The following is a 17,612-nucleotide window of genomic DNA, read 5'->3' as shown; positions in this document are numbered from 1 at the left end:
GCCTGCCTCTGCCTCCCGAGTGCTGGGATTAAAGGCGTGCGCCACCAACGCCCGGCTGTAGTTCACATTTTTTAATTGAAATTTTTATTTATATTTGTTGATCCACATGCAACTGGAATAAAGAATCTCAATGACTCTAGGTTATTACATCTGTCACTGTCTAACGTCACAACTAGACGTTGCCACCCACCCAGCTGGTCTGCTGACCTCATCCAGGCGTTCACAGGCACGTGTGTTGTCCCCATGGTTGAGGTGACATTGTTTACGTTGTTTACACTGCAGTATCAACTCAGGACACAAGCATTCTATTACCTCTGGGATCTGGCACAGAACCAACAACCAACAACTGGGCTGCTGGTGGCATGCCAGTAATGTGGGAAATAAGGCTGGGCCTGGGGAAACACCTTGCAGGAATCGGCAGACAAAACGCTAGAACCTACGTGATGGCTTGTAGAACTAAGAAAGCTTTGAAACCTTGTGCCCTATGAAATGAGGCATGGGACCAGCACACGGGCGCTCCTCACAGGCAGGCAGGACTGAGAAGCATGGCTCCTGTCCAAGAGTCCTGGCTCAGTCCCTCCCCAGCCAACTTCCTTTATGTTCCCTGGTGGCCCTCCTGGCCGGTCTTGCTCTCAGGTGCTCTTTGGCCAGGTGTGGCTGCTGTGGCATGCCATCTAGGTACCTGCTTGGAGGCCAACCCTTAAAAGGTGGTAGTGTAGGGGTTTTTTTTCTGGATCTTCTGTCAGGTATCACCAGCTTTCCTTTGCAAAGACATCGTTTTTTTGTTTTGTTTTGTTTTTTGTTTTTTAAACAATCAAACTCATTAAAATCTAGGCAACTGGGATTGGAGCCATGGCTCAACAGTTAAGAGCACTGGCTGTTCCTGCAGAGGACTTGGGTTCAATCCCCAGCATCCACACAATATCTCACACCATGTTTAACTCCAGTTCCAGGGAGCATCCACAAGCACCAGACATGTGTGCACATGATGCACAAATAAAATACACAAACAGGCAAAACACCCATACATAAAGTAGTACGTTTAAAAAAATTCAAAGCAGCCAGGCGGTGGTGGCGCACGCCTTTAATCCCAGCACTTGGGAGGCAGAGGCAGGCAGATTTCTGTGAGTTCGAGACCAGCCTGGTCTACAAGAGCTAGTTCCAGGACAGGCTCCAAAACCACAGAGAAACCCTGTCTCGAAAAAACCAAAAAAAAAAAATCCAAAGCAAACCAAAAACCTGGATGACTTGGGGAAACAACCCAGAGGCCCCCACACTGCATGCCTGGCTACAGACTGTTCCATCCAGGGCCATCTGGGTAGGGCTGTAAGTCAAGTTCTCCTTCAGTGCCCCTAAGCACAGCTTTCCTATCTGCGGATCAGCTCCACTAGCCAGAACAAGGCATCCTAGGCTTGGGCAGGGCTGCAAGCTCAAAGGCGACAGTCAGTGGCTCAGCAACCTTACCTGTCAGGTTTTTTCATTTTTTTTTCCTTTGAGAGGGTTTCTCTATGTAGTCCTGGCTCTTCTCACTCATAGAAATCTACCCGTCTCTGCCTCCCAAATGGGGTTAAAGGTGTGCACCACCACACCTGGCTACAGTCAACTTCTTAAAGTGAGGCAGCACCCTTGTCCAGTGTCCTAGGGGGCTTTCTGAAAGACAGCAAGGCAACTACCTACTTACAGCAGCATTTTTCAGATGAAAACAGCAGCAGAATGCAACATCTGTATGCAGCTGGACCTAAAATTAAAGCTTAACTGAGGCTGGGGTGGGGAAAGTGCACTCTGTGAGCCCACAAGGACTTGAGGCCGGTTGCCTAGTGCCCATGAAGGAGAGACGTGCCCGAGAGGATGAGGTGCGGATGGAGGAACATATCCAATGACTTCCTCTGGCATGTGTGAAAACCTGGGTGTGTGCACCACACGCACACAGTAAGTAAATAAAAGCTTAAGAAGTCGGGGGAGCTGGCAAGTGGTACATTCTGAGAAGCACGGCTCTCCAGAGATGCTTCAAGGCTGAGCAAGAGCAAGGCTGAGCAAGAGCATGTGTATACAATGTCTTACACACACAGCGACTCTCCCTCCCGCTGAACCTTCTAAATGCTACCCAGGGTCCCACTGGGGCCCAAACCCTAGTCATGTCCGGGTCAGGGTCTCTCAGGTTTGTTTGGAGGATTCTAGCTCTAAGAAACACCCTTGTAGCATCACAAGCCTAGCAATCAGCAAGAACAGAGGGGAACTTTGTAGAGGGTGGGCAGCTGAATGCCACCAGTCTTGCTTGGTCATCAGAGGCACAGCCCCATCTTCAAACCCCAGGCTTACAGGTGCTCTGACCTGCCAAGGTCTCATCCCAATTGCTGCCTTCCAATGTCAACAAGCACTATGATATATGACAGGGAAGGTTACAGGTGAGCTCAGTGGATGCTTGGGGGTCTGATCTTGTATCTGCACAATGATCAGCAATGAATTTTGGTTCTGTAGCAAGCAGAGGTGGGAGGGGACTGCTTTGCTGGGGGCCAACAATCAGAGGGAAAACAGCCTTGTCTGAGGAAGGGCTGCCACGTTGGGATACAGCCTGCAGGGCGGCTCAGGGCAGGCCTAGAACTAAGAGCACAACTGGATGGATGGGAACACATTCCACCAAGCTGACTCCCAAAGGCCACAGGGAACTTGAGGTCTGTCAGCCGGGTCAGTGGGAAGCGATGGCCAAGAATGAGGTACTGGTAAAGGGGAGGGATTCAGAATGACTCAAGAATGACAAGAGAATAGAGAAGTTATTAAGAATGAGGTAAAAAAAAAATGAGGTAAATATCAAAACCACTGAATTTTTTTTTTAAAACCAAACACTTTATTTCCACATAACAAGCGCAAAAAACTCCCAAACACTTTTAACAATACAATTAACGAAGTTATGAAGTCAGTTATATACTACTCAAAGCCCCAAAAGGTCACTCGGCTTAATGTTCTGAACATCTCCACACATGGTTTTTCAAAGCTACCTTTGGTTTTGGAAAAACCAGCATGGAAGTCAATACACACCGAATGAATCACTGAACATCTGCTTAGGCTACGGTGTCCGACAATAGCGTACAGCTGGCAAGCTGGAGCGGGATTTGAAGTCATACACTGGAATACAGACACAGTTCTGCCCTGGGCTCCTGCAGCAGGGAGCAAGGGGCACGGCGGAGGCATCCCCACTGTGTGAGAGGTATGAGAGGTTAACACTAGGGTGCTGTCAAGTCACTAAGCTTCATGTTCCGAATGGTCCCGCTGAGGCTTGAGATGGGCACAGATGGTGGGGAAGGTGAAGCCACAGAAGAGCAACAAGATCCCAAAGATGCTCGGGGGAGGAGGGAGCAAGCTACAGCTTCCACTGTTCTCACATTATCTCAGGGTGATTGTGGAGAAGTTCAGGTAAAATGTTCAAATATTTGCTTAGATTTTTTAATCTGCTGCTCTATGAGAAGAGCCTCATGTGCAGCGACTTTGTAACTTTCATTATAAAAAGCCTACAAATAAATTCACAAAAAAGAGACAATTAATGTTGAGCAGCCAAAAAAGTCATGGTTTATTATCTGAAGATCTCATAATTCAACACAACCAAACTGTACATCTACAATCACATCCTATTTGTAAACAGTTAAAAGCCACTGACCTCTTTTGCATCTTAGGACACAAACAGTTAGAATCAAGGCAATGAAATGATGGCATATTCTGTACTGTTAAAAGTTTACCCTTGTTTAGTCTCTCTTCTTTGACTAAGCAAGCATTATAATACCATTTGTGGGCAAAAAAACAGGAGCTGGGGAGGAAAGAAATTTTAAAATGGTCTGTAACTCGTTAGTTTGCAACAACATTTAAAATTTTTTTTATACAACAAACAACTCTGTAAGCCCAATGTCTTGGTTACAGTATGCATAGTTACTGATCTCGGCTTTAAGGTACAACAGTTAAACATGAACACGGTCACAAGAGAGCAGGGACAGGAGAGCCACTGATGGGGTTACAAAAAGTCACCTAGCGATTATCAGCAAACCATCATCACTCACTAATAAAGGACAGCATCTGAAAGCAGACGGCAACTCCAGCTCAAAGCGGTTTTTTTTCTTTTTCTTTTTTTTTTCTTTTTTTCTTTTTTTTGGCAGAGAAAATTCTTGAACAGAGCAATACGTAATATCAGTGCTAAAAGTCAGGGTTTTCTTTTTTCCTATAAGAAACTACAAGATTTTTTTGACGGGGAACTGGTTTCCTGAGAACCATGCTCTTTGATTTAGGATAGGGATAGAAAACAGAAGAACATGGCCAAATGCTGCTCTTTTTCCCAGAGATAGAAAGCGTCTTTTAAACCACCCTCCTCTTTTTTTTGTCTTTTAAATTTTTTTTAAATGATGGAAGAGTAAACATTTTTTTTCTCAAAAAACAAACAAAAAATCTGTAAACAAGAAGGTTCACCGTGGGAACCTTCAAAACAACATGGAAAGCCTGTTCAAAGTGCAGGGCCCGTCCTGGGCAGCAGGCGGGCTGCAGGTCACAGCGGTGGCCACAGTTTCTCAAACTGTAGAGCGAAAATTCTTTAGTTTTACGACATGAAAAAACTGGTGCAATACTTTAAGAATCCTACGTCAGTATCTTAACTTGATCTTCTAAACTCCACGATACCACAATAAGGTAGGCAACATGAGGCAGAGTAGAGAGCGCTCGCCTTTAAGAACATCCTTGAGTAAACATTTACACTGGAACAGCTGCCCCCCCACATTGCCGATTAGACGGAGAGAACATCACTCAGTGCAAAGGTAAAAGCTCATACATCAGCCCAAAAATGTTTGCAAAAAAAAAAAAAAAACAAAACAAAACAAATAAAAATAAAAGGTGGGGGTGGGGGTGGAAATGAAGGAAAGAAGGAATCTGAAGGCTAAACATGATGAATCCACAAGTGAGCTCAATTCCACACGGTTAGCTGTATGGCGCTATTTGGGAGTGTAAATAGATAGATACCCTTTCACATTATAATATTGGCCTGCATGATTCAAGTATTCAAACTGATATGTTCTGGGGAAAACAAAGTGGAAAATGTGCAGAAAATAGCTGTTCCCACAGGTGGCCCTGGCTGCAGGCGGCGAGCCCAACTTAGTGCTCCTTTCCTTCTCTTCTTGAGGTCACAGTTTGCATCTACACCTATGCGGTTACATGGACTCTCCACCCCCACCCAGGTGGTCAACAGAAAGAAAAGCATTAATGGGGGATGGGCTGCTAATTCCCCGGGGGTCGCTGCTGCTTGGGGGACCCCACAGGCTTGTGGAATAATGTGGGGTCCCCCAGAGGGAAGTGCCGTGAAGGTCTCCACAGTTAGTTCCCGACAGCCCAGCACCATTCCAGTGATTGAGATCGGTCCGGCTGGAGAATGAGTGGGAACAGTCGAGGGAGCCCAGCCGGCTCTGGCTGGACCCGAGAGACTGCCAGCCAGGAGAAGGGGTCAGAGACTGACTTTGTGCAAAGAAGCGACTGATCTCCTCTTCACTGGCAAACTCAGCGAGAATAGTAGTGTTCCCCAGCACACACCTAGAGGAGAGGGCACAAGATGAGAAGACCTTCTGACTGCATGGCTTCACAAGCTTAACTAGCAGTACCTGCTCTGAGGGAAAAAAATCAAGAAGGAGCAGAAGGAGCCTGGCCTGCTCCACACCCACAGTGTGTATCCCAGAAAGAATCATGGGGTGTCTAGACCCCATGATTTGTCTACTGCAGGCAACACAAGCAGTTCTCCACTTCCTTGAGATTTTATTTTCATTTTTTATCTAGAGTCTTGTTGTATTTCCTGCACTGGCCTCCAATTCCTGGGTTCAAGTGATCCCCCCCGTTAGTCTCTCCAGGCCCACACTGACCAGGTCTATACAGGGATCCTGGGCTGGGTTTCTACTCACAGTTCCCCAGACCTTCCCTAATAGGAGACTAGGCAACTTACATGTGCAGAGACTTTTGTGCCTTCACTACCTCTTCTTTTGAACTGTAACGGACCAGAGCATTTCCATGTTGAAGGTTCAGATGGAATGTAATCAGTGGACCATGCTGCATGCACAGGGTGCGCAGAGTTGAGCCATCAATCTAGACAGAGCAGGCTGAGGTTAGGAGCTTCTTTGAAAGAGCTTCAGGAGGTGCCCCGGTCCTTCTAATGCCAGGCTCAGCACCCCTTTCTTATGTCCACTGGGCCTAGAGCTATGTGACAAGCCACCATGCTGCTGCTCCAGAACAGGACCCGAAGGCCCTATAGGGGAGTGGGTGGGCGGGTAGCCCAGGGGCTAAGAAAATGCTCATATATAGAAGGGCAAGCCAAGGTTTTTGGAGGTGCAGCACAATCCCACAAACATGCCTGCAAAGCCCAGGCCACCAGGCCAGCACTACTCAGTCAGCATTGGGTGACATGGAGGCACCTGCATTTTTGTGGCTCGTCTAAACATAACAGCATGAAAACCAGTGAATCAGACCCAAGGCAACTGAGTATCATGCTTGGCCCAGCCTTGATGACCACTGACAGGCCCTGTTCTGGAACAGCAGAGTGTTTCCATGCTCCCACGTCCACCGCATATATCAGATAGGTGCCTCCTTACCTGAGGTGTGAGGTTTTTCAAAACAAGCCAATTCGTTATTCTCCCTGAGCTGCTCTCACCCCAGCTGGAACCTAACAAAGAGAAAGGAAGTCAGCACTCTACCACTGTGACTATTTAGGACAGACACAGCCCAAGCAAATGACAGTTCCAGTCATCAGGGCTCCCATCTCCTTTGCCTACTCCTTAGTGTAACAAACAGGCATGGGATGTCAGCTCACTCTAGTCTGGATCGGGCATTGATCACTACTTCAGGTGGCTCTTTCTGTGAGGCAGATAAGCCACAATGCTTTTCTACCTCTCTGGCATCGTTTCTACCAAATTTGCTCCTAGAGGCAGGCCTCAGGGAAGTGTCCCTGCACGTACCCTAAGATAGGAAGCTTTAGGGGGACTGAACTGTTCGGTCTTTGATTTTGTCTGGTTACCATGTGGGTACCCCATCTAGCCTTCCTACATGGCCCCATGGCAATCACTTTCACTCTAGCAGAAGAACTTTTCAACACAATCAAGAACCATCCATGACTACCTACAGGTATTTCACAATCACGTCACTGTAGTTCTCCTGGGATAATCTGACCTATGTGTGCTTGAGTTTAAAGATCAATAGCGCCCCCTTCCACTCTCAAATGTCTGCTTAAACAGCAAACTGCATGGTCATTTTGGGGATAGGCCAAACTACTACACAAACAAGCCCACTCTCCAAGGCTCAGTTGGGCTGTCCTCCATACAGCCTCTTCAATTCATGTTCTATATAGCAGCCTTGCTCTGCAAGCCTGCCATGAGCAGGAAACCAACAGACGCTTAAGATGCCTTCCCAAAGAACTTCTGAAAAAAGGCTACTTCCCCACTCTCGTTACCATCGACCATTGCATTACCATCAACATTAGGTAAGCATTATTATTTAGACAGGGTCTCATGAACAAATGATACCAACCTCCTTATACTTAATGTTCCTGCCCTCACTCCCCTTGTGCTAAGATTTCAGGCATGTATCACCAAGTTTGGGTAAACATTCTGAAGGAAACTAGTCAAGACTCCTCAAGAAAATTGCAAAACGTGGCAATGAACTACAAAGCCTATTCAAGCTCATCCCACCTTCCCAGGGTGCGGCCTCCCAGCTGACAGAAATCAGCTTGTCATCAACCACCATAGCAGCTATGTCCTACCTGGGGTATATCTGGCATCAGAATTTCCCCATCCTCCACCTACACGAAGGGGGGAATTATCCCACGTAGACAAGGGTGGCTTCTGACCAGTCAGCCCCGGAGGTGGGCGGGACGGAGCAGTGATGTTTTTAGGTGGCAAAGGGACTTTCCACAGCTCATGAGCCAGAGAGGTGTTTGTAACTGAACCAGGAGACCATGTCAATTTGGAATCACTATTTCTGGCTATTCAAAGGAGAAAGGAGGAAAAAAGAAAATTAAAAAAAAAAAAAAAAAACTGAAGAAGGTGGGATAATGTTAGAAAAAGAGAGAATTTATACAATAATATCCACTATCCCATGAAAAGTGTGTCAAACAAACAGAAACTATCAAAAAACCCTAAACGCAACTAAAGGCCTAAAGGAGAAAAACAGCCCCCAAACAGCAATTCCTTCCTCAGGACCTTCATCTGCTACTGTCTAGAGACTATGCAAACATAGAGCTGCTCTCTGAGATCACAAGAGACGACTGAGAGTTCACATCTGCAGCCTCCCAGGCCAACCGGGCTACTCAGTAGATGCAAGGTCAGCAGATAACATTTTTAGCTCATCATCTACTCCTGGGAGAAGAGCTACAGCAGTCACCCGATTCAGGAAAGTGGTGTGGGAAATGCTCACTGGCTGCAAGGCTCTTTCTCAGTGTCCTCAGAAAGGCAAATGATCTGTCCAGCTACGGTGCAAATGTAGGCCCTTTCTAGCTTAGGATGCGACCTATTCTTGCTGGCTCAGAGCAGAGCTAAAGCTGTGGGTGCGCAGTAATGGAGCTGAGAGATAACGGTGCCATAAACAACACTGAAAGACTGGGGAGAGGAGGGAGGGGAAACCCTTCAACAACTGTTGAGCATTCAGACCTGAGTTATTACGAAGTGTATGGCCACTAGGTCATGGCTCTTCCATGTGTGGCTGAAGGAAGTCTGGCCATATCACAGTTTACCCGAGCAACAGCAGATTCATAGTGAAAACCCAGGACTACAGCCACCTAGCTCCCTGCAGGGGCCTAGTTCTCCAGGGCACACTCATTCTGGCAGTGCCTACAAATTCCTGTTTCCTGCATTTTGTACAGCTATCAGTCTGCGAAGGATTGAGAATTAAATAAACGAATGCAGATGGCTTTCAGTATGCTCGGGATTAAACTGTACTTTATCACAGGGCTGAGGAGGCTTAGATGTGTGGTAGAGGTGAATTGTTTTACACGACCGCTGAACTTCAAGTTTAAAAGGGGAGAAACAATGCTTGCAACACCTCCCTAGGATCACAAACATTCCCCAACTACCTGAGAAGACAAGAGGAAAAATAACCACCAGGCTGTTCCTGAGAGGGCCCACCTGAAGTGCTTTGTGCTGTACTGCTGAGGGGAACATTGTAGTTGGAGGCACGAATGGATGACCAGGCACTAGTTGAAGGCAGCGTGGTGTTCAAGGATGAGGATGACCCTGCAGAAGAGAGTCCAATTAGCTCCCAGAGCAGGGCATAGTGTTTGAGAAGTTGCAGGGTCACAGCATGCCTCAAGATAGACGCCAACAAGACTAAAGATTAAAGATGGGAACCAAGACAGCAGCTTCCTTCCTGCTGATTGTTTCTGCCCTGGCTCAAAATAGGCATTTCCTTCTTGCTCCCCAAGAATAGAGCAACGACTAGGAGACCCAGGCTCTCCTTCAAGCACTGGGCACTGAAGAGGCTGTTCTTGCTGCTCCTAGCCTGAGACTCTGAATGACAACTTTCTACTGGCAAGTCAGGCCACCCAAGTACCCTGTCACACACTACCCAAGATCCAGGGCTTCTGCCTTCTCCATATCTGAGCTCTGTAGTCTTTTCCTCTAGTTTAGCTCTAGACTTGACTGTCACCTGGTCACTAAGACAGTCCCGACTAGCCTCCCATAGAGTCTATTCTACACATCATTTAGATACATGGGCCCTTCAGCTCTAAACTTTTAGTGGTGGTTCTTCCTTTAATATCATCTTTCAACTTTCAGAACATTCTACTCTCAAAGAAGCAGTTTCTATAAGCAAACAACTCTTTTCTAACTCCCTTTAGTGCCTTGTGCATCACTATCTTCTGCTGTCTTGGGTCTCCCTAACTCTAACACAGCTATTGGGTAGATTCAGCCATTTCAGAATGATAAGACTCTTCAATTAGCACTATGATGTGGCAAACACTTGCTATCTTAATAAGTTCATATTAATATAAACAGTTGACACTTTTGAATTTCCTTTGTAAATTATACTACAAGTTTTCAGTTATTTTAGTGTTTCACTAACTCATTTCATTAATTTTTCTTCTAGTGCAAAATAACAGACAAAATATTCACATATGCCTAAGGTAGAAAACAGCCCCACGATAGTTACAGGGTAATTTCACCTGACAGCCCTTTAGAAAATGCATGAGTTTCAGTGTTTGAAGCCTTGAGAGCCCAGGCTGTTTCTCCCGAGGAAAGCATGTCAACACTGTTGACTATAAGTGAACTGTCCATCTGGCAGTTGCTGACAGCGTTATCAGAAAGTAAATGTTTGCATGTCCTTGGTGTTTACTTACTCAAGCCACAAATCCTCAGCATCTTAAAAGTGGCCACAGTTAATTGCTTTTCTATGTCCCAGTTCCCGTGGATGTGAGGAATGAGGGAATCCTGTTCCCACCAGCCACCTGGAGACGTTCTTATCCCATACTGTTGCACAACTCAGGCCCTACGTACCACTGTTCCTGTCCCTGAGGTGATCAACTTCCCGCACAGTATTAATCGAAAGACTGTTTATGACACTGCCAGGAGTGACGTAAGGGTCAGTTTCAGGGTCAATGTTTGGATAACCTTTCCATGGTTCACCAGGGCGAAATTCTGCAAACGGAAATTCAAATTTAGTGCATGGCTTTAAAATACAAACTAAATATCCAATCATTCCTAAAACCTATGTAACAATGCCTCCTAAAAGGCCAGGCTGGTAACAGGATTATATATACCCTTATATAAACTTGCTTATTTATACAAATGAAATAATTTCTCTAAATTTCTATCTTTATACCACTGCAGAAACTTAGGCAGGCCAGAGATGCACTTCCAGTGAGCCTCAGTGTCAAGCGAATCCTCTGACAGAGCCAGAGAGCAACCACCCACTAGGGGACTCTCTGAGACTTCCACTCAGGTCAGTGAACCATGCCATGATCACTACTTGGAGCAGAGGAACCGGAGCATGCAGACAATGTTTGCCCTTTCACTGTGTCAGGGCTGCACTTCTGATCATAAAACCAGATCAAACCACTGGTGAAAGCAGACAACACAGAGGCACTATGAGCATCTTACCTGGTGGCCAGTTAACACTGCTAGAGCCATTAGGCGATTTGGCACGTGGCCAGCCATCTCCTATTGAACCTGGAGGACTGGCTGGTGAAGTACTGCTATTCATAAAGTCATAGGGAACAAATGGAGATTCTTCCAGCCTAAAACCACTTGAAATAGCACCTACAAAGAAAACCATGAAGACGAAATGTAAGCAAGCCACACTGGCATAGTCACTTCTTAGTTTTGCAAATGGAGTAAAGCTTCTCATTAGGGATGTAAGCACCAGACTGCCCATTTTATTATGTAAAGATGCAAGAAAAAAGAAGCACTCAGTGCTCTGTGACAGACAGCACACCACACCACATTGAAGAGTGGGTGGAAAACCATAGTGGCTCCAGGATATTTCCTGTTCTTTCCTTTCTCTGTGCCCCTCTGCTTATACTTCATTCTGATGAAGACAAAATCTTTCTCCCAAGTGCTAGGTCTCTATCTCTACTAACTTTGTGCTGGAATACATAAACACAAAAGAGATAAAGGTCAAAATTTCGTGTTACCCGGGTTTATTATTTATTTAGTTTATTGTATACGTATGTAAGTTCAGAGGACAAGTGGGTCGGAGTTGGCTCTCTTCTATCATGTGGTTCTAGATCTGAACTCGGGTTGTACGACCTGGTAACAAACACACTCAACCACTAAGCAATCTTACCTCCATACCCACCCCACATTTTTTTTTCCCCAAGAGAAGTCAAAGACTATAATTGATACCATGTTTGCTGGAGTTTTGATCCAAAGATGTGTTCACAGAAATGCTGTCCACTGTAGTCCACTTCCTTAGTCTTGACTGTGGTTCTTTAATACTGTTCATATCCATATTTACATTCAAGTTTGAGTTCAAGCCTTTAAAATAAAATTTAAAAATTATAAAACAGGACATTTTACTTCCACAATCAAATTTCTACTTTCTAAAAATTATACACAGGAACTGTTTTCAATGCTGCCTAATGTCCTTCAGCAAACACACATATGCAGTCCAATCACAGGCGTGTGGCTCAGTAGGTCCTCTAATATTACACAGTACTGTGCTTTCAAATCACAAGGGCTGTACATGTGTAAAACTATTCATCCATACAAGCTTTATCATTTAAAAACTTCACAGAATAGGAGAAAAAAGTTTTAAGAGGACTATATACAGTTTGTAATTGTACTCTATTTTCCCAGACTGTCATGTATAATGTATGATCACTCTCAATTGTCAGTTCTTGATTTCAAGTTCATTACTTTACAGATGGCTGACTAGCCAAAAGATGCTATTTGTCCTAACTCCAACAATGGCACCTGAGAGAAAGATTCCCATATCTGTTAGGCACAATTTATTTGAGTCTTTGCTGATAGAGCATGATCTCCTCAGATAAGCTCTTGGTCTAAGGACAGATAATTCTTTTTTTTTTTTTTAAGATTTATTTATTTATTATGTGTACAGTATTCTCAGTATTCTGTCTGTCTGTATGCCTGCAGGCCAGAAGAGGGCACCAGATCTCATTACAGATGGTTGCAAGTCACCATGTGGTTGCTGGGAATTGAACTCAGGACCTGTGGAAGAGCAGGCAGTGCTCTTAACTGCTGAGCCATCTCTCCAGCCCCAAGGACAGATAATTCTGCTTTATAAACTATAGTCAGAAAACTGATAGAAAGCCAGCGTTTTTGAAAGTGTGATGTAGGTACTATGAGCACTAGAATCACTTCAAATGTTTGTCATGAAACAAAAGTCTAAACACTGTCCCAAGTAGTTCTTATTTTCAAGTTTGAAATTCAATGGTCTTAAAATACAGTATTAGGACTGTAGTATAAATTCTTTCAATTATTCCCAATTCCATTGATGGAGGAGGGTCATCTATCTATCTGTTGCTTTCATTGGTTAATTAATAAAGAAACTGCTTGGCCCTGATAGGACAGAAAATTAGGTAGATCTGTTGCTTTCATTGGTTAATTAATAAAGAAACTGCTTGGCCTGATAAATCAGAACACAGGTGGGTGGAGTAAACAGAACAGAATGCTGGGAACAAGGGAAGTAAGTTAGATGCCATGGATCCAGCCACCAGGTCAGACATGCTGAATCTCTCCCAGTAAGCCACCACCTTGTGGTGCTACAGATTATTAGAAATGGGTTAATCAAGATATGAGAGTTAGCCAGTAAGAGGTTAGAAATAATGGGCCAAGCAGTGTTTAAAAGAATACAATTTGTGTGTTGTTATTTCGGGTATAAAGCTAGCCATGCAGTAGCCGGGCGGGAACGCAGCCCACCACTCAACACTACATTCCATTTTTTGTGGAAAACAAACTTTTGCTCTTAGACCCGTCTATTAGACCAAGAATTTTCAAATACTCTGCATAAAGTTTCAAAAGATAGCTTGGAGAATATATGGGCTATATAGCCTTTGTTATGTTACTATGCAAAAGCAGCCACAGACATTATGTTAAAGAAGTAACATAGTTCTGTTCCAATACAACCTCGTGAAACTGGACAGTGGCCAAATTTTGCTCACAGGCTATAGTGTAGTATCTATGTAGGTGAAGCAGAATGGAAAGGCCACCTGGAGATGAAACATTGCAACTTGCTCTCCACAGTTCTGTATCTGTCAAGTGGAACCACTTCCCTTCACCTTTAGCACCTTCTAAAGTATTTAGCAGTGGTAACTGACATGGGGACTGTTTCAGCTAACAATCCCAAGGACTCTTGCCCTAGCACAGAGTCTATTACATAACATCAGAAGAACCAAATTAGAAACCTCCCAGTCAGAGAGAAATACCAGCAGGAACAACACAGACTCCAGCTGCTGTGTACAGCCCAGAATATATGATGAGAATTAGGGTCTTCAGAAGAGCTGGGGTAACAACAATATGGCTCATTTACATGAAACTACTGTTCAGGCAGGAGAGGGATTAGAAAAAAAAAATTAATGAGCTATGCTTAACCAAGAATCCAAACATAGGAACCCAGGGAAGAGAAAACATGCAAGCCTTGAATTTCCTCAGTGAATAAAAGACTGGTGATGTAGGAGAAAACAAGAGGCAAGTCTTCCTCATACCTATTTTCTTAATTCAATACAAACCTAATGGGCTTATTCCCAGTACCTCCCATAAGCAGCACCTGCTTATCATTTCTCTTCCTAGTAACACTGTCGTCAGACTTTCTATCCTTGCACATTCCAGTCTGAATCTGAAAACAAATGTGTCCTCTAGTCTATCCTTTTCTCATTAGAACAACTTTCTAAAATACTGTGGTTTTTGTGAACACATAGACTCCATCCCCGAAGCATGAAGATGAGCTTAATCTCCCCAATAAGTAGCATCTCTAAGGTACAAGTTACTCCCCAATAAGTAGCATCTTTAAGGCCAGCACTGTGCTGAAGAATAGCACTGCAAAGGCAGTGGAGGTAACCTGGGTAGTGGCGAAACAGGAACTCACCTATAGGAAAGTTGCTGAAAGCATTTACTGGCGATGGCCCTTTCTGCAGCTCGGGTGTAGTGTGGGGCATGACATTGTCAAGGAAGGACTTCATGGCTGGCTGATGGAGCGGCTGCTGAGAAGGCGGAGTCTGCTGCTTCACCAGCAGGCTTGGATCAAGTTGACGAGACTGTTGCATCATCTGCTGCTGTACACTAAGAGGTCGACCCTTCAAACAGCAAAATAGGCAGTAAAATTGTGAGCGTGAATCTTCACAAGTACACACTCTTTATTTATGAACTCACCTCCTTCCAGGAGGAAGGACACCAATCAAAGTTCTATAGTTACTATAACTTCTGGACAAACAGCAGACTAAAAATGCACACTTCATTAAATTTTAATAAAATTCTTTCATTAACCAGTGGAGAGGGCTTTTCTACCTGCTGGTCTTGCTGCTGTCGGTTAGCAGAAGGCACGCTTCTCTGATTCTGCACCCTCTGCTGCTGCGCTAACAATCGCTGAAAGAAGATGGAAAAGGGTTCTCACTGTGGAGCTGTTGCAGATTAGAATGTTTAAGGGTGACTACAGTCAGTGAACCTATAGGACTATACTACATACCCAGGTCCTGCCTCACATAGTAAAAACTTCTTCCTTGGAATATCAATCTAGTTTCCAGAAATTCTGCAAAAACCCTGTCTTTGGTTCAATCTATCTTTTGCAATGCTATGGATAGAACCAAGGGCTTTGCATGTTAACCTCTACCAATGAAACACCCCCCAGCTTTACTTTAACAGGCTTTTTTTTCCCCTAATCATGCTTCCCATTCTATATTCCCTTGCTGGATCTCCCCTGAATAACATCTTGAACTTCCTTCCACGCAGGCTCACTCTTCATCTTTTCTGACAGGCTGTCAGCTCTATGCAGGCTATGGACGCAATGCCTCTGTTTACTGCAGTGCCTGCTGCAGAACTCCCGCTGCATACCAAGCAGATAATTCTTACCTGTAACTGGGAGATCTGAGAGAGCTGGTTTAGTTGGGATAGCTGGTTCAGCATGGCTACCTGTTGAGGGCCAAATAGCGGGTTCAGGCCACCGTTGTTTGGTGCATACTTCAGCAATGAAACTGGAACCTTGAGATCACAATGGTTAAGTTAGTAATGTTGCTGCAATATCTCAGACTAGCTAAGCATACTGTGCAATTTAATTATCAATTAGGCAGTTAAAAGTAGTGAGCTCCTTTATGAGATGTGACAGTCACTCAAAGTGTATTTTTCTTAACTAAGAAACAATTCCACACACACTCTTTTAGAGTAGGTCAAAATGACGAAGATAAATCCTAACCATCCTATTTGACTTTGCTGTTGCCCTCCTAAAGAGGTTTTACAGGAAAAAAAAGAGAAAAAGAAAATAGTGTAGTACATTTTAGATTTAAATAACCATTCTTTAATCCTTCTCTCACACTTTTGCAACAACAGCCAAATGGTACTTGCAGTATCCCAAGATGTCAGTAATTATTATGATGTCCACTGGTTATCTCAAACATAAATTTTAATTCATTTGTATAAATGTTTTGCATGCATGTATTCAGTGAATCTTATGCATGGATGATGCCCAAAGAGGCCATAAGACGACATCAGATTCCCCAGGAATAGTGTTACAGACAGCTGGGAGCTGCCATGTGGGTAGGAATCAAAATGGGTCCTCTAGAAGAGCAGCCATCACTTCAGCCTCCAAACACAAACTTATTCAAGGTTCTTCCCCAGAAAAGAGGAGAAGAGGAACAGGAGCTTGTTTACCTGAGGGGAGAGTAATGGAGGAGGCACTTGAGCACGGAGATTAGGCTGAGATGAACTGAGAGGTTGTGCTGGAGGCTGCTGCATGCCCCGGGGTTGTGCTGCTGTGTTTCCAACACCAAACATACTGGGATTGCCATTCTAGAAAACAACCAACAGAATAACAAAGTGATTCTTCAGGGAAAGACACTCATTACTATATGATACTACTGTTTAAACACAGCAACTACATATACAAGAGAGACATTACTACTAAGACAGATCATTCAAGAGAAAGCCTACAATGCACATCTGGACTTACCTGTCTAACAGAATTCAAGTTTTGCGTACCCAGCCCTGCTATGGAGCCAAGGGCCTGGTTAGGTAGTGCACTATTTGAAGGGGGAAGCTTCATGCTTTGACTGGACATAAACTGCATGTTTTGGGATTCATCTGCTACAATGCCATCCTGATTGGACAGACAGAAAGATGTGTAACACCAGCCAAGCAAACAAGTAGAAGGGAGAAATCATTGCAGGAACAGAGGAGAAGTCACATGACATTCCAGCACCAACAGGAAACAGGCAGAAAACAGAAGAGATCAAATTAGTGTTAATTCTAGAGCACATAAAAAGAGCCAAACACATATTTCATGGGATTAAGAAGAAAATATACACATAACCTCTATGCTAAACTGATATATATAAATGAAACTATAAACCAAAAACCCATTAATAGGAAAGGCACTTGCTTATATTTATTTTATATTATATACATTTTTTTCCTAAAATATCATGCTATTAAAGGTATGGCTGATTAGTCTTGGAAACTTTAAAAAGGAAAGAGGGAAAGAAGGAAAGAAATAAAGAAAAAGGAAGGAAGGAAGGAAGGAAGGAAGGAAGGAAGGAAGGAAGGAAGGAAGGAAGGAAAGAAGGAAAATCGTACCTTATCAAAATAAGGATTGCGCTCCATGGAAGACTCTTTGGAAATCTGAGGCCGAGAGCCAGGACCTTTCCCGACCGTTCGATTGTAATCACCAATATTTAGGCTATGTTTATCTATCTCCATTCGCTTGTCTTGTAACATTCCTAAAATGCAATAAACTATTATCAGCAGGAAGAGAATCAATTTGTTTCATTTAGAAAAATTTACGTAGAAAGCAAAATGCTCAATTTCCAAAATGAAACAATTTCTGCTTCAATAAACACATGTTAAAAACTACATTTCTAGGCCAGGTGGTGATGGCACACGTCTTTAATCCCAGCACTCGGGAGGCAGAGGCAGGCAGATCTCTGTGAGTTCGAGGCCAGCCTGGTCTACAAG

The 17,612-nt window shown here is 44.1% G+C and overlaps 1 protein-coding gene across 8 annotated transcripts in view; it reads right to left on the bottom strand.

Annotated features, from left to right (window-relative positions):
- Window positions 1-3,743: 3,743 nt before the first annotated feature.
- Tnrc6a (trinucleotide repeat containing 6A) overlaps window positions 3,744-17,612 on the bottom strand; it is a 170,611-nt gene continuing 156,742 nt past the window's right edge. For 4 of the 8 annotated variants that reach the window (XM_026778198.1, XM_026778202.1, XM_005371516.2 and 1 more), the window contains 14 exons: window positions 17,235-17,377; window positions 16,612-16,758; window positions 16,314-16,451; window positions 15,519-15,647; window positions 14,958-15,035; window positions 14,539-14,746; window positions 11,838-11,969; window positions 11,094-11,252; window positions 10,491-10,631; window positions 9,126-9,233; window positions 7,766-7,987; window positions 6,603-6,673; window positions 5,960-6,099; window positions 5,181-5,556 (listed from right to left, as the gene is read on the bottom strand). In XM_026778198.1, the coding sequence (XP_026633999.1) occupies window positions 5,181-5,556; window positions 5,960-6,099; window positions 6,603-6,673; window positions 7,766-7,987; window positions 9,126-9,233; window positions 10,491-10,631; window positions 11,094-11,252; window positions 11,838-11,969; window positions 14,539-14,746; window positions 14,958-15,035; window positions 15,519-15,647; window positions 16,314-16,451; window positions 16,612-16,758; window positions 17,235-17,377 (2,192 nt within the window). Of the gene's footprint in view, window positions 5,557-5,959; window positions 6,100-6,602; window positions 6,674-7,765; window positions 7,988-9,125; window positions 9,234-10,490; window positions 10,632-11,093; window positions 11,253-11,837; window positions 11,970-14,538; window positions 14,747-14,957; window positions 15,036-15,518; window positions 15,648-16,313; window positions 16,452-16,611; window positions 16,759-17,234; window positions 17,378-17,612 lie in introns of all 8 variants that reach the window. The other 4 variants (XM_026778196.1, XM_026778197.1, XM_026778200.1 and 1 more) reach the window with 2 other exon arrangements.

Source organism: Microtus ochrogaster, unplaced genomic scaffold (genome assembly GCF_000317375.1).
Source record: "Microtus ochrogaster isolate Prairie Vole_2 unplaced genomic scaffold, MicOch1.0 UNK111, whole genome shotgun sequence".
In the NCBI taxonomy this organism is placed as follows: Eukaryota; Metazoa; Chordata; class Mammalia; order Rodentia; family Cricetidae; genus Microtus; species Microtus ochrogaster.
The sequence above is the reverse complement of the archived record's forward strand: the minus strand, read 5'-3'. Positions and strand labels throughout refer to the sequence as shown.